The sequence below is a fragment of the Aythya marila genome (genome assembly GCF_965140915.1).
Source record: "Aythya marila genome assembly, chromosome: 17".
Taxonomy (NCBI): Eukaryota; Metazoa; Chordata; class Aves; order Anseriformes; family Anatidae; genus Aythya; species Aythya marila.
In genome coordinates, this window is record NC_139058.1 from 370,110 (window position 1) to 394,705 (window position 24,596).

Sequence of the window (24,596 nt, forward strand, 5' to 3'; positions counted from 1 at the left end):
AACAGTTATTGACAACAAATGACTGCTTAGTTTAGAAAGAAAGCTGAGCTTCTTGGATTTCCTGTAGGATGTAACCACAGGAAATTAATTTGGCGCTTTCTTATGACATCATCTTGACCACAGAGCTTCCTCTGAACAAAAAGCTGTTTTTCTTGGCCTCCTTTGCAGGCATTTTTATAATGCAAATATTATAAAGTTGCAGTAGTGCTGATGTGAATCCCACCAGAAGGGAATTTGGTGTGCGACTGTAATGAGGTAATTGTTTTACCTCCAACTATCCAGAGGATTGGCTTAAAAGGTTAATAAATAAATAAATAAATAATAATAATAAATAAGTGCTCCTTTGTATGTGAGGCTGCAGTCCTCAGAGGGAGCATTGTGTTCTGAGCCTGCCAAAGCAAATACTCATACCCAGGACTTTTTCTGGATCGAGTAGCCCATGAACTCAGGAATAATTTGCAGAGGGTCTGGCTGTAATATTCAGGTGTCTCCTCCTCCACACAAACCTTTAGAAGAGCAACTTTGTCAGCTGGGTGGGAAATCATCCAAGCTGTTCAGGTGCTCCAGAATTTTATTTTTTTTCTACCTGGCACAGGGAGTATGTGCAGCTCCTTTAACAAGCACCATTTCATATCATTCAAAATCCATATGTGCAGATAGGTCGTCCTCTCTTGAGTCACTGTGTGGAGGAGAAGTTCAGTCTGGTTTCTGATACTTATGCACATAGAAAGAACGGAGCAAAAATAGCGGGGACTTGGCATACCTCTAGAATCTTTGAGAGACCTTGAGGTATTGAACATACATGAGTTTTTCTTCTATGCAGATGGGCAAGACTAGTTCTTAATAAGATACTGTAATGGGCATTGTGAAGTAATCATCTTCAGAGTGTCATTTCAGTGCTTTCCATTGCAATTAAGTCATGGATTTTTGACCAGCTGCAGTGGCAGGTCAAGAAACTCAGATAAGCCAATTCTGCAAGATTCTTTTTTTTTTTAATTATTTTTTTGAGAGAGAGAGAATAGCAGACATAAGAGTGTAGTTGATTCGTTGATTCAGGAAGCTAGAACTCGTAAGGGACCTTTCCATATGTTCTTTGGGTTACTGTGGAGCTTTGCAGATGATCATTGTAGTAAGTGGGATACCATTCTAAAAGGGATGACAGCAGGAGGTGCAAGAAAAGGAAAGAAAGGTAAGCAGCACCACGTAGAAGGACATCTCTCTAATGGAGTTGAGTGCAGGAGTTGAACTCCTGAAATTATTTAAGTGCAGTTAAAGAGGAAATTGTAGCACAGCTTGGTAGTCTGACATTTGTCTGTGAAGATGAAGCAGAACAGATTTCAGCGTGGGCTGTCTTGGCCTGCTACAGTCTCTGGGATTGTACTCAAGTTGAGAATCCCAATGAGGTCTGTGCTGCTGCTCTTACCGTGGTGTCTCCTGTAGCAGCTGAAGTAAAGCTGCTGTGCATGGATCTATCCATGCTTCAGCCTTGCCACTTAGCAGCATGGGTATCGCCAGACTGTTCCTTTACAGTCCCTAGGTAAAAGGCATGAAGTTTGACCATACTACTACTTGAAGATGTTAGAACTAGTTTCTGTTAGGGTATACTTGCACAAAACAAAGCTGTCGACTTGATAGAGCATCACCATAAAATGTTGTAGTCTGAGCAACCTGGAAGTTGCAGGGAGGTCACCTCTGCCTGGTAGATACCAAGACAAAAATCATTCGAGGTTAAATATACAGGACAGGGTTCACCTGTGACAACATGGCTAAGTACTAATAAGTGAAGGTATCTCCACCCAAAGCGACCAGTATTTCAAACTGATGCTTTGTGGGAGAGAAGATCAGATGCAGTAATTATTTAAAAAACAGTAGATAAATGGTAATAAATTCCTGTGTCTTCATATAAAATGTTTTTTATGTACAGGTAGGATGGAGAATGGTTACAAAGCAAGGTTTCACTAAAAGAAATAAATTAGTATTTAGTCAGAGTTCAACTTGACACTGAACTTAAAATGCATTTCCTATGATCGCCTCCCAGGAAAAATAGGTGGTGAATTTAATCTCTTAGACTGCCTGCTACCTGATCAATGCAAAACATTATTACATATCAGCAGTAATGCTACAAGTTCTTCTTACTTTAAGAACCTAAAGATGCGAGAGAAGTGATGCCCTTCAGATCATAAATAGCAGAATACAACATCCTCTTTCAGATTCAGTGGCCTGTTTCCTTAATGGTAGGCTTCGAGGTATGATGACTAAATACTTGGTCTGACCATGCAGCTGTTGGCTTTTATGCAATATTTAGGCTTGTGCGGGTATGTTTGCTTCACTGCAGTAGCAATAAGAAGGCAGGAGTTGACTTTGCTACATCACAGTAAAAGCAGTTTGTGGTATCTTACCTCTGTTGAGGTTTATAAGGTAGTCAATACATGTAAGTTATCTTGTGGTACTAATCTAGTCATTTTTAATAACAGAGGTATAGATTGTTATGCCTGTACTATATTTTTGAAGTAAATACTTTGTTTTAAAAACTGGGCAACCTGATCTTGTGTAACCCATATAATTGTGTTGATGCCACACCATGAGCTGTGATTTGAACAATGGTAGTGCAACTGATGAGCTATGCCAGGGTTAGAGGAAAGATTGGAATGAAAAAGTGAATGTGACAGCTTTTGATGCCTGTGACAGCTACTGTTCCTTGTCCCTGTTTCTATTCATCTCTAGCTACTTCTCAGGTATGCAGGCTTGTCTTGCACTACAAAATTCAGTAAGGCCATTCCTTGCTTCTGTGCAGCTGAGTTGGAGCTAACTGTGGGCTATCTCAGGATGGGATGGAGTGGCTCTTACTAATAACTGTTTTTCACCTGTGTTCATTTAAAATCATTTAATTTGGAAAACAACTACTTGAGGGAGTGTTTTGAAGCTGTGAGGACTGATAAGCAGACATTGAAAGGGAAAGGAAAGCTGTGGAGCAAGGTGCCTGTTACTGAGTGGTGGAGCCCCTTCTCAGGCTCACCAGTTGTGCCTTACAAAGGCTGCTGACACCACAGAGAATCCACAGCGTAATAGCTCCCCTCTCTCGGGCAGTCAGACGCCTTCTATTACAGCCCTGCATTTAAAAATAGCAGGGCAGTGAGGCAAAATCATAAAGCAACCATAATAAAATTAGTGCCTGTGTGAAAGTGCATTGCCAATGCTGAGCTTTTGGGAAGGACGATGTTGCCAGCAAGCCACTGGGTGCTGGCAGCTTCTGTGCGTGTGCTGGCCGGCGTGTTCAGCATTGAGCAGGGCCTTTCATTAAAGATACAACATCCCTCTTCACTAGGTGTGGGTGAAGGAAGGAGCTGGGTTAGGAAAAGGACTGTTCGTGATCCTGAAGTTGGATGACTCAAGCCCCTTTTCTCAGTGAGCACGGCTGCAGGAAGGGCAGGGAGCCCAGAGGGAAAGCAGAGGACAGATGTATGGACTCTGGCTGTGCCAGCTTGTCCCTGCACGGCATCAGGATGCCCAACAGCGTGCAGTTCTCATTCTTGGCCAGGTTTTGAAGGGTTCCCCCCACTTCCCCTCTAGAAGCGGCTATTTCTAGAAGGAGTAGGTGTGGAACTGGCTGGGGTTAAGTGTCCTCCTTTTTGGAGGCCATTTGTTTCTATGGCTGCTGGCTGCTGCACTTGCTATATTCATTAACATGTGGCTCTGACAATCATCTGCAGCAGGTGTGTATGCTCAGAACCAGACTCAATGAGTAGCTTTTACTGTCACAAGACATATTTTTTGAACTATTGCTGTGCAGAGGAGAAGGAGGCGCTGTGCTAGGAGCCCAAGCTGCCTCCTTTGATTTGCAAGTTACACTGACTTAAAATCCATATAAGATTTTTAAGAAGACTTCCCAGGGAACTGCTGTGGAAATTCAGATGCGTTCTGCTCTGTTGGAGCATTGGACAATCAGCAATGGCATGAAATTCAACAAAGGTAAATGCTGGGTGCTACAGCTGGGGGGAACACAGCTGGACACAGGCACGGGCTGGGAGACGAGTGGCTGGAGAGCAGCTCTGCAAGGAGGGATCTGGGGGGGGCTGGTTAAGAGCAGGCTCAACATGAGCTACAGTGTGCCCTGGCATCTAAGAGGGCAAACTGCATTTGGGGTGTATTAAGCACGGCATAGCCAGCTGCTCGAAGGAGATTTTAAAAGCTCAGGAGACTCAAGAAGCCAGTAGTTAGGTGCTACGCTTTACACTGCAGTGAGAGCATTGCCATGGATCTTATTGTGACTAGAGGCCTTTCCTGGCATCAGAGGATTGTTATGATGCAAGGCTGTCAGGAATAACAGGCTGCTGTGTGTGACAGGGATGTGTTAAGCCTCTGGGGGAGGAGTGTTAGTGAAATATGATGGCTGTTACAGACATAATCTGTGTCTGTATTCGGTTGGGAATTTGCAGATTTTGCAACTGTCTGAACATCCTTTGTGTGCAGCTCAGCTGCTGGTGGTTATTTAGGTTTGAAATTCTAGTAGCTTTTTCCAGTCCTCTTTAAAGCATGTCTGAGCCAGCAGTGTAACTCAGCATAAAGCTTCCTACATTTTGTAAACTACAGCTACTTACTGTCAGACTGTGCAAGTCAAAGATCAAATTTCACTTTCTTATTGGAGATGGAGTAGGAAAGATAGATCACTTCTTTCTACTGAAATCTATAAAGTCTATAAAGCCAGGTTTTTGTGTCTCTTCCTGAAGAGAGCAAAATGTTTTCCAGGTGTCTTTCCTGTTGTGCTTTGTCTAAAGAAGCCACACCTTTACTAAATAGCAAAGCTGTATTTAATCTTCTGTTTGAAGAACCGGTGTGTGTGTGTATTATGGTACAGGATAAAAGAATATTTTTTTCACTTTCTTTGCCCATCATTTTAGAAATACTTATTTTGCTGAGTTAGGTAAGAGTACAATCTGAGTTAGAAGTGGCACAGCTGTGCTTAGGAGAGACTGTCTTCATCCTTGCCTTGAGTGCTCTGAGATTGTCATGCAAAGGCTGGGATTCTGCTTGTGCCATAAATCAATCACCTTTGCTGCTGTGAGCTGAACAGTTCCAAGCAGACATGTCAGGGTGTATGGGCTCTGCCCCATGTGTGAGCAGGTGCATCTGCCCCAGCTGAACTTCCCTCTGACTGAATGGTGTGAGAGCTTGCCTGAAATAGGGGATGTCTCCCTGGCAGACTGTCTGCACCCTTTCCTGGCCCAGGAAGTTTTCTGTGTTTGGATTGTGCTGGCAGCCACAGAGATGGCAGCCAGCAGAGATAAAATTACAACTGTTTCTGCTTCGGTTGCAAGGGTCCCTGTGCTTGCAGTTGTGCTGTAGATTTGGCTGGAAGCGTGGGTCTGTGCAACCATTCTTCTCTGGAGGAGCCATCATAGGGCTTGTCAGTGTGGAGTGAGCTCATTGGAACATGTGCAGCTGGTTAGTTGTGGGGCCAGGTTCTCCTCCTGGTTACCTTGTCAGGAGTCTGGAGTCCTTCTACAGGTATAGACATCACCAGGTTTGTACTGTTGCAGCCTGGCACTGAGGTGAAGCTGGAGCAGAGCTCGTGCCCAATAGTGAGCACAGCTTTTCCTCACCGTAGTGCCACCGCCTTCCGTCTCCAGCAGGGCTGTGAGCAGCCAGCATGTGGAGTCAGTGCCCCATCCCTGTGGAGTCAGTAAGATGCTCTGTTGTTACCCAAGTCTGTCACCACAGGTCTACCTCAAGCATGCTGAGTCACTTCACAGAATTGCTTTTCCAACAATGTCCTTGAGGTCCCGTTGCAGCTGCTTGGCCTCTGAGGAAGAAGACGTCATGCATTGCATTTTTGGAGCATCCAGGGGTCTGTCTTTTCCCTACAGGGCAGGCGCAGCTGGCGTCATGGTATGTGCCAGGCCCCAGAAAACATCCATGGCTGCTAAGGGTGCATGTGTTCAGGAAAGGCTAAGAGGAGAATATATGCTGTTCCTTACAGCTTCATCACATCTGACTGGAGTTCCAGAAGTAAGGAACAGACTGAGAAGGGCTTTGCTAATTGATGATTTATATTAACGGTTAAAGCAGGCACTGCTAATAGAAGTGTAAGAATGACGACTTTAGGGTGTGACTGCTGCTACTGTATTAGGCAGCAGTTAGCTTTTACTTCTTAAGCTTTTTTTCAGAGGAAGAGTTTGGAAACTCCATAAGAGATCCTTTTGTCAAGAAATTAGCATCTCTGTTACTGATATCCCAGAAACATCAAGAGACCACATCCCACTGCATAAGCACTATATATATGTATTGCAGAGATGGTAACTTTGCAGGAGTGTCCTCCTATTTTTATGTTAAAAAAAAAAAAAAAGAAAAAAAGTTTCTTATCATAAAGGCCAAGTGGCAAGAAGAGGTGGTACATCTACATCCATAAACATTTTTAGTGCATGGGATTACCTCTTCACTCTTTTCTCCGCTATGCCTTCCATCTTTCTCTGGGGTCTTTTAAAGGACCTTTTGAGTCCTGAAGGTGCTTTCAAGAAATTGAAACAAGCTGTTCTTTGGCTCAACCTCTGTGAGAAACAACTTTCAAAATCCCATGACGTTTTACACAGGACTTAAAAACAACAGAGTTGTTTTTGCCAGTCTTTGCCTGGCCCACATGTTTGGCTCTGTTGTTGAGCTTACAAAATTACAGGTGTACTCTTACCAGTCCATATAGTTCCCATATATGCTTCCACTTCAAACAGCTGGTCCTTGAGAGGCATCTGATTAACCACTGGGACTCAAAATGTGACCCGTGATGTACGTATAGGTTCCAGACTTGAAACCCTCATTTAAAAATGCAGTGCTTGCCTTTGCCTCATTGATTTCAGCCTCTTGTTGCAGCTGGTAGTCTTGCAGATTAGGAATCTGGGGTGAATTCTTGCATACCTTGGGGGAAAGCTTGCTTTCCTTGGGGAAAGCTTTCTCACTCCATATCAGAAACAGATTCTTTGCTGCAACAAAGAAGACTTGAGTACCAGCTGTTGGGAAAATGCTTTCTGTATGAGTTCATCAGAAGATTCTGGGTCTTCCAGGGCACTAGTGTTGCATCAAATCTTAGACTGAAAAACCTGCCTAGGTGAGAGGGTGAGATCAGTGATGTGAGCACCATAATACTTGACCATTAAATAGCTGGATTTGTATAAGAAAGCATAAATTTGTTGCCTTTCTCTCTGTTTTTAGCAGCTCTTTAGAGGTCAGCTTGACTGTATTCAATACAGATTTGTCCAGTTCAAATGTGAGGCTGCATGTGAAAGCAGAATGAAAGGAAATCTGAACAGAGGAGGAAATTTGGGAGTGCACTGAAAGCCAGCCACATGCTTTGTTTTGTCTGGACTTGTGACTCAAAAGGGAAATGTAATACTTCCTGAGGATCTCCTTTAAATGTCCCTACTTGACCTTCACACTACATGGATTTTAGCTGAAAGAAATGCAGCCTTCTGTTTTTAATTACTTCTCACAGTATCTGCAAAACCTAGTATTCTACTGTGGCCTGTACCCTGATTATGGTACAAGAAAAGATGTGGAAACCTGGTCTAGATCCACAACTCGGGGATCAGCACTTCTTGGTTTTTCAGAAGGCCCACCTCAGCCAAAGCTTTTCCCATATTAAGTTTCCCAGTAAAATGATATACAGCTTTATGAGCAAGAGTAACATTAGGATCAGACCCTGCTCCAGAAGGACTATGCAGAGGTGCTTTGGGAAGGACAAGGTTGGCCTGGAGGATCCTGTGCAGGAAGAGGAACATCCAGGGTCAGTGCCAGGGAGCTCAGCTGCACATCTTGTGTGTCTGAGTGATTTCATCCAAGAGTGATGGAGGTGTTAAGCCTTTGCTTGTGGTGTAGTGGGAAGAAGTAAAAAGGACTGCATTCCTTTTTCTGTGCAATACTATTAATAACTGGTGTCTGCAGCATTGCTTCTGTTCATTGATGTTCAGTTTGCTGCAGTGCCTAAACCTGCAGTTATAACAATGAAATACAGTTCTTTAAAGAGAGACTCATTGAAAACGGCAGTTTCTGTGTAAAAGACTGAAACCTTCTATAAATAAACTGGATTTGACAGGGTTATTGATTCCAGTGTGGGTTTTTGTTTTGTTTTCCAGGCAATAATTACCTGAAAGCAAAACCATTCCTTCTTTCTGTGTACAGATAATATACAGGAGGAGAATATTACCTGCTGCTTGCTCTTTGTTTTCAAAAGCATGCCATACAAAGAAAATGCTGGATGTGGTACAGACATACAAACCTCGCTTTTGAGGGAGGAGGGAAGGGTGTTGGTGAAGAATGTTGATGGGGCACCTACTGTATTTGGGTGTGAATTTTGCACTAGCACACAATCACTTATCTCCAGAGCTACTTGTCGAATATTGGTGGATTCTGATCAAATAATAAAGGGGCTTAATGGAATTGGAGATAAAATGCAATTTACAGGCACTGGATCATGTTGGTAGGTCCTGAAAGTATTCATTCCCTGCTAGGCTACTGTCCTGCCTGTGTGCACAGCAGTGGCGCAGTCCATAGCTGTAAAACAAACAGAATTTACATGCTTACATGCAGAAAGAGCTTAAATGCTTACATAGTGTTATATTACTATTAGTCAACCTTTGTGCATCCAACAGAGAAAAGGTTTCTGTCAGATGTCGGCTTCATATCCACGTTAGGTCAGTTCACATCCATTTCTTCCTCTTGACTAGGTACAGTCCCAGTGTCTCCTACAACATATGTTTTAGTACCTGTCTGCCTCATGACCCAAACCTGGCTTTTCAGGAATGATGTAAACTGGAACAATAGAAACTTGTTAAGGCTTTGTGTCCCTACAGGCCAATATCAGCTGCAAACACAGGGTATATGTTCACATTCCTGTGCTTGTAAGCTCATAATATTGTTTAAACCCATCATCTGGAAAGGCTGCAGTTCAAAAAGCGGTGATGTGCTTACTAAAGACCTAGAATAGCACAAAGACCAGGCTGTTCCCAAGGTCATCAGTTGCTGACCTCTACAGCCAAACTCAACTCCTGTGAACCCCTACTCTAACAAGAGCACGAGCTTAGTATGGAGTCACAGAAAGGCCTGGGTTGGAAGGGACCTCAAGGATCACCTAGTTGTAACCATCCCGCCATGGGCAGGGTGAGGGCTGCAGTTGAGGCTTCTGTATATCACAAGTGCTTGGTCCATACCGTGCATTTCCCCACCTCAGCTGTGAAAGCTCGGTCTCTGATCGGCCCTGATTGGTGTCCGTATTTGGGGATTAGGGCTTCCATGCAGTGGGGTACCAGGCAGAGCATTTTCACCTTGCCCTTTTTAGGATTATTATGCAATGTTCTCATGTAAGGAGGCTGTGCAATCAGTCAAATGGTTGTTTTAATGTAAACTAATTGGGAAATGACCATTCTCTGGCATGGGTGAAATATCTAAGAAAGACATCTCTCTCAGTCACCAGGTCCCTATTAATTGTCATTCTGTGACACGCATCTGCTTAACATCAGACTCTTCACATTATTCAGATGAAAAGCCTAAGCTGTCTGCTGCCTCCAGGAAAACGAGAGCAATTTGAAACCCTTTTCAGAACTCCATTCTGTACCTCAGCTTAGCGGCAGAAGAATCTGCTTTCTATTAAAGTGATAAATTACAAAATTGAAGGTGCAAGCAACCCCCACTGTAAAATTTGTCTTTGTCAGATATATAAAACATTGATTTTCTTTGTTTGCTGATGCACAGCCCCACTGGTATGAAGCTGTAGTTTCCCATCATCCTGCTACCAATCAGAAATTCGTGCTAGCACAGCTAAGTCTGTTGCACATGCACAACCGATGCCAACCTTGTATCCACCACAACATATTGATGCTTATGCCAGTACATATGGGAATATCTCTACCCTGTTGGCCCGATGTGTGAGCCACATAGAGTTGCCAGTGGATGCTGTTATGTGGAGGATTTTATTAAGCATACAGTGATGAATTTATCTTCCCAAGTTGTATTACTAACCCCCTGAAGTGAGTCATTGGTAGCCTCAGCAGATGTAATCACCAAATTGCTCCCAAACGCTGCTTTAATGTCAAACTATTCAGTTGTTCCAGTGATTGCCCCTGAGAGTATTTAGAGAGTACCGGTATTTATCTTGCTGGAGAAGAGATGCTGCAACCAGCCCATGGGAAGCTGGAAGTGCCATAGGCTCTGTTCATGCAGGTTCCAAGATGATCAAGAAGTACATCGTTCAGAGCATTTGGATCAGTTAGCAACCCAGACTGCCACAGAACGTAACACGTGGGAAGCATGGGTGGGACTGCTGTATCAGAGGGTAGAGGTAGCCTTTCTGCATCTGTGTGCGTGAAACGATTCATGCGTACAATATGAGCAATCTCTGTATCTGGCAAGTTTGTTTTGTGCACAGACAGCCTGAGATCTCCTGCTTTCCATTTATGCCTCTTTTCCCTAGCTGTAAGATGTTAACATCATCTGAATCTCTGTCTAGATGGCTCTTTGCCATAGCTTGTCTAGCAACTTGCATATGTAAGCATCCTCTTTTGTAAGCAGCACCAGCAGGGAACAGTTTGACTCGTGTGTTTCCAGAAAGGCATTTCCAGTCTTTTCCAGGTAACATCAGAAGAGCTACTGGTGGTGGTGGCCTGTCTTCCAGAATTAATTGAGGTCGCTGAATCAGCTCTGCTTAGGGTTGTGTTGTGCTGGGATTTAATTTTGTCCCAAGTGGCCTAGCAGTTTGTTCTGTGCAGCAACGTATGTGTGGCTCTGCAAGGTGTCTGTATGTGTGAATCTACAAAGTCGTAGGTGAGTCTAGCCCTGCAGAACTTCTTGCTGCCTGTGCACTTCTGAGAAGCTATGGCCTGATTCATGTCCTATGTGTGCAGAACAAGATTCATTTCTTACAGCTTGTCTTGTGCTCCCCTGGAGTTAGGCTGGTGTCTTTATCAGTGCTACTGTGCTGAAGCCTCTCTCCAGTTCTGTGGTGTTCAGATTGCAGTTAGTTGGCATGACCTGCAAGGTGCTTTCAGTTGCACCCCTTGCACTCATGGAGTCCCTTTTCATGGGAGAGCTTTTGATTTCGTGACTAGGGGTATTACACCCAGGACAATGAAGCATGCTTGCTCCTTACACTGAAAGCACTGGTATCAGCTGCACTGCAGGACAATCCAAGCCAAAGTAAGAGGGGATTAGCAAAATAAAACAGAAGTATGCCACATAGGTTGTTCCAGCAGCTGAACTCAGAAAGTAAGAAGAAAGGGAGCAAACCTTTCTTCCCGACAGCAGAACAGCCAGAGGGGACCCACCTGCTTGCAGTCTGGTGATGTGGTCAAGCTGCTCTTCTCCCAGTCACACCACTCAGTGCAAGATCTTGCCTGTTAAGAAATAGGAAGTTTAAACAGGTGGTCACAGAGCTCTGAATGTACTGCGTGAACAGGAACACTAGCCTAAGGATGCGTTGGGAGTCCACAGCCAAAAATAGGAAGAGACCGAGACTGCCTCTTCATTGGTAGTATGCTGTCTCAAATAGTGAGGACAATTGTTCTGAGATGCTGTAGCTACCTCTGAGGTGGAAGGGTGGACTGGAACTTTCCAGAGATCTGATGCTAGGGTGATCTCTGTTCAGTCTCACCTTGATTGTACCTTTCTGAAGGTCTTTGAAGAGATGGCTGCTGTGTAAATGGGTCGCAGCAGGAGCTGGGTAGCAAAAGAAATGCATATGCAGGGGACCATGGAGTGCTCAGGATCAGAGCTTTGGAGTGAACGGCCATGCTGAGGTAGCAAATACATGCTGAGCAGAAGCTCTGCTTTTGGCTCTTTGCCCTGTTGTCCAGGTATATATATATATAAAAACTCTGGCTTTGTCAGGTGGAAGGCAAGCCTGTGTCCTGGTAGATAAAGTAGGCAAAAGAATCCGTTTCTCAGACAGTTTGTCTTGTTTCTCCGTGGTAAGAACTCAGGTTTTCAAATAACCACTTATTTACAGTATTCCCAGGGGACAGGGAGTCCAGCTGCTGAAATCCTGTTGTCTTTGCTGCAGTCCCAGGATTCTTGGGGGCTCAAAAACAAATGATACTGTGATACAAGGACCTTGATGCTACACAGTGAAAACTGTGCTCTTGTGAACATGGTATGATTGGCCAAACAGAAGTACGTGAAGATGTTGGTGAGTGCATGCTGGCCTACTGGTTTTGCAAGATAAGCAACAGAGGCATCTCCCTGCTCTCCGCTGAGTGCTGGCTGCAGGTGTGCGAGTTTTCCAGCAGGGGTATTCAGTGGCTGTTGACCCTGGAAAGAAGAGATTGAAGAGACTGCATGATGGCTCAGCATCCTGCATGGTTATGTCATGTTACACATGCTGCTGGTGGTCTCTGTGGATGGGATCTTTGGCACCAGCCTGCAGGGTCTGAGGATTCTGTCACACTGCCATGAGCTTACTGGGTGGAGGGTGGAACAGGGCAAGCATTGGTCCGTGATGTTCTCTGCAGGTGAATATGCTGTCTCAAAAGCTGCTATACACAGGAATTGTTTGCAATGTTAATAGGACTCGATGTAGATGTTATAGTAGTTATGAGAGGTCACTTAGGTGTGGCTGCCTTCAGGGGAAGTGTTGCTCTGTGAGCCATCCTGGTTCCTGGTGTTATAAATGGCTCAGTCTTCAAAATAGCACTATAATCAAAGTTTATAATTTATTAAAGGAATAGAGGTAAGCAAACAGCGCTGGGTGCACCAGGAGTCTCTGCTCCACCAAGACGCACACCGCTTACATCAAGCAGCTGATTTTTATGCTCCTAGGCTAATACATATTCATTACTACTTCTAAAAAAAACAGGGTTATTATAATTAGTTTCCGGAATCCAAACCCTCCTACTGGAGCATGTGTATCAGTCTACGGTGGTGTCTATGCGGGTCTCTCATGCTGAAGGCTCATAGTCTTCCTCCCTCTTCTCCTTCTCCTTTGTCCAACTTGGCTGTATGTCAGAGACTCGTGCAGCGTCCCCTCCAAGCTTTGTCTTTTAGTCGTTCTTCAGCTTTCCCTGTCTCCTTAATTTCCTGGCCAGATAGCAGAGACTTGCATAGTGTCCCATGCAATAGTCATAATAGTTAGCAGTTATTCTGAAACCCCCCAGATATCAGAGACTTCAAGGAAAAGCCTACAAATACATTTCCCTTCAAGCTCTCTATTGACACGAATTGCTAAAACGTTCCTTTGCAAGATACAAGAACTATATACATTAACCACTCTGTTTTTCTTAGACTTGTGGTTATACAAGGGTATGTATGACAGAAGATCACATTCATCACACCATGCGGCCCTAGCATTGTTCCATATTGACACGAATCAGATGAACACATTTCACACTGGTAGAGTGCAGTTTTCTACAGCTACTGCTTCCTTTGTTTCCTCAGTGGTCTCTGCATCTTTGCAGTCCTATCCTTCCCCTGTACCACATACAGACATGCTGTGTGCTTCAGAGAAAAGAGATAATCTTAGCACTGCTCTCCTGAGTCAGCCGCATTCTGCTGCCTCCGCCTGGGCTGCCCTGAGTGGTGTAGAACTGCAAGAGAGCAGCTTTTCAAGCTGGCAGTCACGTTCTTTCCAGAATGGCCTTTTGTGGCTGTGATTGCTGGGACTGAGGCCATCTGACTTGTTTCCATGAGATCTTGTACTTACTTTTTCTCTCTTCTCCCTGCAGGCAGCGTCCTCAGCACTGAGCAGTCTGGGCCATGTGTACACAGCCATTGGGGACTACCCAAATGCACTGGCTAGCCACAAGCAGTGCGTCCTCCTTGCAAAGCAGTCCAAAGATGAGCTCTCTGAGGCACGGGAGCTGGGAAATATGGGAGCAGTGTACATTGCAATGGGGGATTTTGAAAATGCGGTGCAGTGCCATGAACAACATCTTAAGATCGCCAAGGAGCTGGGGAACAAGCGGGAGGAAGCCCGAGCCTACAGCAACCTCGGCAGTGCTTACCACTACCGGAGAAACTTCGACAAAGCCATGTCCTACCACAACTACGTGCTGGAGCTGGCCCAGGAGCTGGCTGAGAAAGCCATTGAGATGCGAGCTTATGCTGGCTTGGGCCACGCAGCTAGATGTATGCAGGACCTGGAGAGAGCTAAGCAGTACCATGAAGAACAGTTGCACATCGCTGAGAGTCTGCAGGACCGAGCTGCTGAAGGCAGAGCCTCCTCCAATTTAGGTAAGGCCCTGAAGTGGAACAGAATTTATCAGGAAATGCACTGACTATCAGAGCTGCTACCAGGATCCAGGAGGCTTACTGTGTGCTATCTTTAGTTATCCCAATTCTGCCAGACCATCTTCATAAAATAAACAGGCACTTCACAGATTGTGTGCCAATGTAATGTGTTCACGTTCAATTACTCACCTGCTCAGAAAGCAGCAGAAAGCCCAAGGTCACAGCAGAAGGCAGATGAGAAGGTACAGTACATTTGAAGAGCTATTCAGGTGACAGAAAGAAATGTAAGAAGTCTTGCACTAAGGCAAGAAATGATGTGGCTTATTACCTGGCCATTACTTTGGGAGCTTGTCGGCTTGCTGCCTTGTAATTTGGGAGACACGTGGATCTAATCCTAAGTTTGTGTTCAGAATGTGCACAATAAAGTAATAGAATGTAGGAGCCATATGTTCTTCTAAGAAGAGACATGGGCATCCTACTGGCAGGCTGAGAAGGACTGAATTGCAAAAATCAAAGTGAAGTCCATTTCTCCTCTTTCACAGTGCCGGATGTGGAAGCAAACAAAGACGTGTTTGCATCTCTGGCCATGAGATGTGGGTCTGCACTGCTGTCAGTGCAGCTGTTGTTAGGACGTGTTCTGGCTGCACGACTCAGCTGGGTGTATGCAGCTGTGCAGGGAGGGACAGAACAGGGCTGTTGCTGATATAACAAAATAAATGTTTGCTGGCAGCCCCTGAATCTCAGCTCTTGGAAGCTGCCCCGTGCTGTAAATTAGCTTCTGTTTCTGCCTGGCAGTTGGCACTTGATTCATTTGTAGATGCTAATTGTACTCTGATGTTATCAACAGCAGGTAATTGAAAAGGGCTTGATGAATTACTGAAGTTCTTGTAATAGCTGATTCCTCGAGAGCTGAACGGATAAGGGGAACTGGAGATAATGCAACAGTCCGAGCTTTTTGATTAGTGGTGCAAACGAGTAAGGGAAAATGAGTGAGGCAAAATAGGTTTGAGGCAAAAGTGCCTGTGGGGTGCTTAGCGTTAGAGAGCACTGAGCATTGCATTGATAGCATTTCTGTTAGTGTGACAGAGCACTCAGCAGGGAGGATGAAACTTTGTGTCTGGGTTCCCTTACATTTATGCAAAGGCTTTTTCAAAGTGCAATGGTAGATGCCTCTAGCAAAGCACCAAGTACATCCCACATCTCTGCTGCAGTTGTAGGGCTGGTCTTGGGGAGATGTGTGGACTTGCGTGAGATCCACTGGTCGTTGACAGGGACAGAAGGGCTCGCATGGAGAAGTGGGACCTTGAATTGTCCAGGCAGGGAGCCAGGGGAGATGTAAACTCTGGATTCCTGTAGGAGATGGAGATGTCATCCTTGGTTGTGCTTGGGGAACGTGCTGGCTTCCCAGCTTGTGGTCAGGATTGAGGGAATGTTCCTGTTGCGGTGGAGTTTATCTTAATGTGTTTTATTTCCAATGGAATCCGACCAATGGAGTGTATAGGCTGTTGGTGGATACTGGGAGAGTGCACAGCCACGTTCAGCCATGAGTGCCTCTAACATGGGGATGGATCTATTCTGAGTAGCGCAAGCAAACCTCTAGGGTTCAGAAACAGTCATTAGCCTCCACTCTGAAGCACTTGCTGCTTTTTGGAGAATCACCCCACTTCTTTCTGAGCAAATCCAAGAAAGTAAGGAAATACAGTGTTGGGAAATGGAAGCTGTCACTTGGTTTTGTTTTTCTTCCTCGTGACAGTTTGATGAGCTGTGTAGGGTTGTCCATATTGTCTCCTCCCATTTTTTCAAGCCCCTTGTCATTGGGCAGACCACATCTATTTACTGGATGAAAGAGCTTGATTCGTGTTCTGTGATGTTTCTTCTAAGTGCCTGTATAGTCAGTGTAGTCTGGCTTTGTGTTACTCAGCACTATTACAGAAAAGTGGTACAGAAGTGCTGAGATGAGATAAATATCAGCACTTACAGGGAACTGCTAAACCTGTGGTAGTTGTTTTAACTCATCCCAGAATGAAACAAGCAGTGCTGCAGAAGGAAGTGACTTGCTCTTGTTCTTCAGTTTTTGTGGGTTGTCACTTGCATTTTTAATTCTCTTACTGTTTTGCTGACTCAAACCTAGTCAGGTTGGGACTAGAAAGTTCATCTTAATATGATTATGTCTTACAGGAGCCTTGAATTTAATGATGCATTCAGCATGCAATCCCAGAAAATAATTGTTTAAAAAAATGTTTTGTTGCAGCAGAGAATGTTTTACTTGTTTGGATTTAAGCCTAAACATAACTTTAGGTTGGTATGCTGACTCAGCCAGTCTACACTTTGTATTTGAATAGTTTCCCTAGCTTCTGAGTACAGGATCTCACGTTTCAGCTGTTATTTGGCTATTTTTCTATGTTCCCTCTGTCAGAGTTGAGTTACACTGGAAAAAGAGAACATGCAGTTCTTGTTGAGAAAGTCTATTCCTGTTGTTAAAATACATCCAGTACCAATTAAAAAGCCGAGTCTTAATTGTCTCTTTCATCTAATCCACATGCAAAACAAAACCTCATCAAAATAACCATGCTGACAGGCAAAAAATGTATCTAAACGTGTGTTTCCAAGCCAGAATGTTAGAGTTGGCCTCTTTGCTGAAGCAACAGAATTTTCTGTTTGCATTTCACTGATTTAGATGGAAAGCTCTCTTAAGTGTACTATCTAATGCTGAGCAAGACAGACACAGAATATAACATAGCCCAGCTGCTGTAGCGCTCTGCAGGGAGAGATAATGCACTCTGCGACTCGGTAAGCAGAAGGTAATGGACTGAGGGCAACTCGCAAGTTATTGAGCCCTTCACAACAAGGAGATCTGGAGCTTAACCAGGAGTCTCAGATTGTCAACCTTTGCAAAGCAGATGGTGTTTCCAAATGCCAAGGCTCCATGTAGAGAGCTGGCTTTTCAGCCTCTGCAGAGCTTATTAACAGTTCCTCTTATGATGCAGAGAGGACACTTCAGATTATTATTAAAACACAGTTTAAGTCTCTCCCTAGGTGCTTATCATCTTTTTGCAGTTACAAGAGAACTTCTGCGCCTCTCTTTTATGTGCTTGCTGCTCAAAGTTGGATGGGCTGCCTGTATTAAGGTAGAGGCACATATGCTTCATTTTGGTCTGTAGAACCTTGGTTTATTTGCAAGTAAAGAGTATTATAGAACATTTAGCCTAGTTCCACAGATAATCATTTCAAATCCCCAAGTAACTTGTAGGAGAAAGTAAAAGTCAGTGTTGTATTCATAGACAGGGAGAAGCTTTGTGTGTCAGATAAAACCTTGGCAGATGCTGAAGCTGCAGCAGCCCCAAACACTGAGCTCTGCGTCTCTGTGAAGTGTGTGTATCTTGAGGTGTGTCATGTTGGAGGGCAAAAGAGTGTCTATTTAGGATGTACAAACAGAGGGCTGATTATTCTCAGGGAAGCACAACTGTCAGTTTTTCTTAATCATCACAGCAAATTCACTAAAAAGTACAGTAATAAGATGATGACGTTCTGGTTTTGCTTGAAGAAAGTTTTTGCGTTACAAAAAATTGCTTTTTCAGCATCTGTACTTCAAAACATTTAAGAGACTTTCTTGGGTGATCAATCTTTAATTTTCAGGTCATCATTAAAAAATAAATAAAACACACACAAAATGTCAAGAGTAAGAACGTAAAAACTATTACCTGAGAATTTCTGCAGAGATCTTTTTAGTACTGAAATTACCCCTCCAAAACCCAAACAAGAATAACCTCCTGAAAGCCTTAATCTTTCTCTCTCCCTAATATTACAGGGGAAGGGGAGCTGTTTGAAGGGGTAGTGTGTTCATGCATCAATTCTTATTCTGAAATGTTGCACCTCAGTTAAGGTAAAACTGCAATATTCAGCTTGTAAAATTAGAACTATATTAATTTCATTGAATATGGTCTTGGGAATATGTCAAAATTGTTAAATTCTTACCCACAGGATTAGTATGTATTTCTAAATTTTAGCTACCTTTTTTCAGTTGTTGTGTCTTCCATCATATTTACCTTTTTAAAGTGCTCACTAGAAAATTCAGTGAGCCTTGATGTAAAATTCAGAAGATGGCACAGCGAATATGATGGTGTCTCTACACACCGCCTCCTAGAAGCAACATAAAAAGCTGGAAGATGAGGGAGTGTTTTGAGTGCTCTATACTGGACTTGCAGGGTGCAAAGTTGTTTTGAGTTTGCAGCTTGTTCCCTTTAGAGGGTACTGAGGCAATGTAGTGAAGATGCAGGCGAGCATCGTGAGGAGCAAAAGTCACAAAATGGTTGTTACATTGTCCCCAGTTGCTGAAGGAGTGGGGAACTCACCCAAGACCCCCTTCCCTCATCTCTCTTTGCCCGCAGGCATCCGCCAGCTGCAGGGCGTTGCGTCAGAGCACACCCAGGCGGTGGATGCTGTCAGGCTCTCCAGTCAGCACCCAGAAGGGGGCTGGGATGTTGTTCTCCCACCCTGTAGGTGGGAGACCTACAAAACCACTTTTTTTCAACTTTCAACATGTTTGCATTTCACTCCAAAAGAGCAGCTTCAGTCAAGAGCAATGTTATTTTAGTCTATGCTGCAGGCTGTAGCACGGCTGTGACTCCACCGTGACGGAAAGGTTTGTTCTGCTTTGGCCGATACTAACAGGAGACTGAAGCTCCCTTTAACTTCTGCTCCAACCCCCTTCCGGGCTCCAGCCCAGGAACTGCAATCGTTGTTTCAAAGTTAGTCTGACATTTTCCCTCTTCCCTTATCAATTTGTTGCCTGGATTGGAAAATCGGTGATTTAACAGGCAGAACACAATTACTTTGCTGATGCTCTATACAAGTATTCTACACAGTTCTATCTGTATTCATCATTAAGGAAAGAAAAAAGAGCTTGTGCATGAATGTAATTTGCACTAATTTTGTAGCAGTACATGCTATAAGGCAGTAAAGGCTATCTCTTTGTCTCCCCTCAGGTCTGCTAGCTTCTGGGCTTGGATCTGTTCTGCTGTGTTCTTTATATGCTATTTCAAGGATATAGTCCAGCTGCTTGACCAGAAGACTGTCTGCTATGCAGTCAATGATTATAGCTGTAAGAATGAGTCAGAATGCTGATGTTTTGAAGTGACAGTGTATTTTGGGATCTTTCTTCCTTACATGGCCACAACAGATGGGTGACAGCTCTAACAAACTAATGCAATAGCAGTTTCCATGGTGTACTGGGTCTGGCTGGGATCTTAACTTTCCTTGCAGCAGCCCACACAGTGCCGTGCTCTGTACTTGGAGCTAGAACAGCCCTGGTATCACACCAGGGTTGTGTCTGCTGCTGAGCAGTGCTGGCACTGCATCAGGACTCCCTCCAACCCCCCCCAGAGCCAGCAGGCTGGGGGCGGGCAAAAAGTGAGAAAGGAACATCACCAGGGCAGCTGACCTAAACCAACCATGCCATATGATGTCACACTCAGCAATAAAAGGTGGAAAAGGGAAGAAGAGGGGAGGGGTGGGCTCTTGTTGTGAAAACGTCTGTCCTCCCGAACACCAGCTACGTGTGTTGAGGCCCTGCTGCAAGGATGTGGTCAAGCATCCCTCATTTGTGGGAAGTAGAGAGTAATTTCTTTCCTCTGCACTTCCACACAGCCTTTGCTTGTTGTTTTTTTTTTTTTTTTTCCCCTCCCCTTTTCCTCTTTTCCTTTTTTCCCTTTAGTTAAATTGTTTAATTAATAATAATTTTGCTGACATTGCTGACTTCAGTTACTCTCCCAGAAAAGGTGTAGAAGCTTAGAGCAACTAGAGGAATCCTTGATTCAGCTAAGAGCGATGCAAGATGTGTCCTGAGGTGCTGAATCCAGTCTCCTGTTATTGCACATGCCATGTAATATTAACACTGTGATTCATAAACTAAGCAATCCCATTTTAACAGTAATATTTTGGTTGTTTCTATACTACTATACTGTATAAAGTCATATACTACTATACTATAGGGCTATTCTGGAGCTTCAGCACTCTGATGGTCAAAATAATTTCCAGGGCTGATGCCTCTCAGTAGTAACACCAACGTTGCTCTCTAAACTGCTAGTCTTTTGCATCCAACAGGAATCACATTTGTCTTTCTTTACTGGAAATACATCAGCTCACTGGATAGGTTCTCATTTTATTTCCAAATGATGATTCCCTACCCTTGTAGTAGAAATTCTTGCTATTAGTCGTGAAGTGCGTGTCTTTGCATATTTTACTCTTGAACTTCATGACACTGTTCCTGTTGCTCTAATACACAAGGTTGTCCAATCCTTCCTGTATAATATTCCTATCCTTCCCTGTCTCAGAAGTGCTTGCTTCTTCACTGTTTTTTGTTACATTTCACTGTAGTACTCACTTCATTTGTGCAAAGGCACTACTCAGTAATTTTAACAATGTTTGTCCTCTTCTCTGCTTTCTGACCCTGACATAAAGAGTATCTCATCATAGAACAAGTTATCTAGACAGTCAGGTGAACTCAGTTTTGCTTTTAGCCTGATTTCTGTTCTCCTTCCCTTTTACTGTCACTTCAAGCTGAGTGCTTTCCTACGCTTGATTCCTCCAAGGAGGTTCAAAGCAGCTCTGGTAGAGAACTGCCTGTCTCACCTCCTTGAGGAATCTGTTTAGTAGTAAGAGATTAGGAAATGTTTACTTGTTCACTCATTTTGGAAACCCTGGGTTTTCAGATATGTTTTGCAATGAGCTGTGTGTTTAGCTTTCTCACAGGTGGGGCTGCTGTGTTATGTCATGCTGGCATGCGGAGGTGCTGGCTAGAAGAAGAACCACATTAGGAGATGGAGCCGGGAGTGTGAACTCCAGCATCCTTGAGGCAGTGCTGGTTCTGCCTGCTTCCAGCTCAGATAGCGCCTGCTGCATTCTGGGGAGAAATTTAGCTAATTCCTTCTACTGTAGTTGCTGCAGCAATGGGACATTTTGACAGCGGCTGCTTTTCACAGTTCCTACCTTATTTAGCTTTGTGTCCAGTCCAGTTCCACACCCTGTAGTCACTCAGTGGTTTTTCTGCAGAAGTTGGTGCCCTTTCCTGGGAGCACTCAGCTGTATGTAGCAGCTTGCAAGCCCAGCACATCACTGAGCTCAGTGCAGCTCATCCTTGCTGCCACTGCATTCCCTCGTCACACAGGGAAACAGCAGCATGTGTCTGGCAGAGAGCTGATGATCAGGTGGAGCCATGGGCCCAGCAGAGCTGAGGGAGAAGTGGGCAAGGAGCTGGGCAAAGACATCAGGGAGCTACCAAGTTCCCTTGAGAAAGGCTGTGCTGCATCGGCTGTGCCAGTTATGCATCGGGGTGCTGTGGGGAAGGGATGGGGTTCCCTGTAGAGAGCGTGGGGAAAGGGCCAGGCCATGGGCTGCTGAAGGATGGGTTGCAGAAAAGTCCTGGCATAGCAAGGTGTTACAGAAGGGTTACCAGGACAGACTGGTTTCTTTGAACCCGTTTCTGCTATTTTTCAGGAATCATTCACCAGATGAAAGGTGACTATGACACTGCACTGCGGCTGCATAAGACACATCTGTCCATAGCTCAGGAGCTGAGTGATTATGCGGCCCAGGGCCGGGCCTATGGCAACATGGGCAATGCTTACAACGCTCTGGGCATGTATGACCAAGCTGTCAAGTACCATCGGCAGGAGCTGCAGATTTCTATGGAAGTAAATGACCGAGCCTCTCAAGCATCTACACATGGGAACTTAGCAGTTGCCTATCAAGCACTGGGTGCCCATGACCGTGCTCTGCAGCACTACCAAAATCATCTCAACATTGCCCGGGAGCTGCGAGACATCCAGAGTGAAGCACGGGCCCTCAGCAATTTGGGCAACTTCCACTGCTCACGAGGAGAGTTTGTGCAGGCTGCACCTTACTACGAGCAGTACCTGCGCTTGTCCCCAGAGCTACAGGACATGGAAGGGGAGGGGAAAGTTTGCCATAACCTTGGCTATGCCCATTACTGCCTTGGGAACTACGAAGAGGCTGTTAAGTACTATGAGCAGGATCTTGCCTTAGCAAAGGATCTTCATGACAAGCTGAGCCAAGCCAAAGCTTATTGCAACCTGGGCCTGGCCTTCAAAGCCTTGATGGACTTCAACAAAGCAGAGGAGTGTCAAAAGTATCTGTTGTCCCTGGCACAGTCTCTGAACAATTCCCAGGCCAAATTCCGAGCTCTGGGGAACTTGGGGGATATTTTTGTCTGTAAAAAAGACATAAGTGGTGCAATAAAATTTTATGAGCAGCAATTGAGCTTAGCCCATCATGTTACAGACAGGAGATTGGAAGCCAGCGCCTATGCAGCCTTGGGCTCTGCATACAGAATGATACAGAAGTGTGATAAGGCTTTAGGCTACCATACACAGGAGCTGGAGGTGTACCAGGAGCTGGGTGATGTGTCAGGTGAATGCAGAGCACACGGTCACCTTGCTGCAGTATACATGTCACTTGGGAAGTACACTATGGCATTCAAGTGTTATGAAGAACAACTGGATCTTGGGCAGAAGTTGAAGGACCCCAGCATAGAAGCCCAAGTCTACGGTAACATGGGCATTACCAAGATGAACATGAATGTCATGGAGGAAGCTATTGGCTACTTTGAACAGCAGCTGGCCATGCTGCAGCAGCTCAGCGGAAATGAATCTGTGTTAGATCGAGGCCGAGCATATGGGAACCTGGGAGATTGTTATGAAGCTCTGGGAGATTTTGAGGAAGCTATAAAGTATTACGAGCAGTACCTGTCGGTGGCTCAAAGCCTGAACCGCATGCAAGATCAAGCAAAGGCCTACCGGGGCCTGGGCAATGGACACAGGTAAGGAGCGTTGCATGTGTATTGCAACAAAAGGCAGTGAAATGCAGTCTGTTAAAGCACACAGAAAGGCCTCTGTTGTTCAGTATTGCCAAGTGTTATAGTCCGTATGATCCTGGTCCTGGTGGGTTCCTGTGAGCCCACCTGGTGCACTGGAAGCCAGTGGGCTGCTGGGAGGAGCATGTGCATGGGAGCATTTGTATCTGTGCACACCTGTGCTTGCCTAGAGGCACTGGCAGGAGGTGTGCTTGTGTATGTTGAGGGGAAACATTGATATAACAGAGGAGAGAGGTATGGGATGCACGCAGAAATATGAGAAGGTGGCCTGTGTGTGTGCCTGCATAGTGCACAGCGTGGGGAAGGTTGCCTGCTACTTAGAGAGCATGTGGGAATGCACAGATGAGAACAGGGGTAGGGCTGAGCATGAGGAAAAGGGAGATAACAGGCTGTGGGGCTGAAGTGTGCATGCAAACTGGTTATAAGTGAAGCTTGGCTGGCTTGTTGGGGGCGGTCTAAATATGCAGTAGAGGGCAGGGAGGTTGATGTCTAGACAAGTCAAAATGGTTGCATTATGTTAATGGCAGGATGTGTTTGTGTGGCCATTGTATACATGCACAGGGATATGGCGTAGGACCAAGTAACAGAGTCCTCTGGATTCTGGGAAGAAAATGATTTTGTCTCTGCTACTGGCTCGAATAATGGAGCTGATGTTGCTCTGTCCTTGGAGCAAGAGTCTTATAGGGTAGCAGAAGAAGGATGGTGATTCAAAGATACTGAGCATGACTCCTAGGGGGAAAACATTTGTCTTTGCCTGAAAGATTTGAGATGACCTCTAAAGGAAGTGACAAAACATTATATTTCAAGAAAATATTGGCAAAATCAATGCTGTTTTCTTCCCTTGTAGAGCTATGGGAAGTTTGCAGCAGGCTCTGGTATGCTTTGAGAAGAGGCTTGTGGTGGCACATGAGTTGGGGGAGGCGTTTAACAAAGCCCAGGCCTATGGGGAGCTGGGGAGCCTGCACAGCCAGCTGGGGAATTACGAACAAGCCATTTCTTGCCTGGAACGCCAGCTGAACATTGCTCGAGAGATGAAGGACCGAGCTCTGGAGAGTGATGCTGCCTGCGGCCTTGGTGGGGTCTATCAGCAGATGGGAGAGTATGACACAGCCCTGCAGTATCACCAGCTAGACTTGCAGATTGCGGAGGAGACCAACAATCCCACTTGCCAAGGCCGAGCCTACGGGAACCTGGGTCTGACCTACGAGTCGTTGGGCACCTACGAGAGGGCGGTAGTTTATCAGGAGCAGCATCTCAGCATTGCAGCACAAATGAATGATCTTGTAGCCAAAACTGTATCCTACAGCAGTCTGGGAAGGACTCATCATGCCTTGCAGAACTACTCTCAGGCTGTGATGTACCTGCAGGAAGGTAAGAGGCTGAATCTTCCAACATAGCATGTTGTGATAGACGTAGGGGAGTAGGAGGGAGGATTGAACCCATGGAGAGAAGTGAGGTACTGTGGATGTGGCACTAATAGAATGGGTTTGACAGTGACTTAGATGCA

The 24,596-nt window shown here is 45.0% G+C and overlaps 1 protein-coding gene across 4 annotated transcripts in view; it reads left to right on the forward strand.

Annotated features, from left to right (window-relative positions):
• Positions 1-24,596, forward strand: part of TTC28 (tetratricopeptide repeat domain 28) — a gene marked incomplete at its 5' end in the record, with an annotated part of 156,886 nt that overhangs the window by 90,887 nt on the left and 41,403 nt on the right. For all 4 annotated transcript variants that reach the window (XR_014318671.1, XM_082773929.1, XM_082773930.1 and 1 more), the window contains 3 exons: positions 13,695-14,202; positions 21,694-23,035; positions 23,937-24,460. Coding sequence is in view for 3 of the 4 variants with exons in the window: in XM_082773929.1 (XP_082630055.1) it covers positions 13,695-14,202; positions 21,694-23,035; positions 23,937-24,460 (2,374 nt within the window). The remainder of the gene's footprint in view (positions 1-13,694; positions 14,203-21,693; positions 23,036-23,936; positions 24,461-24,596) is intronic.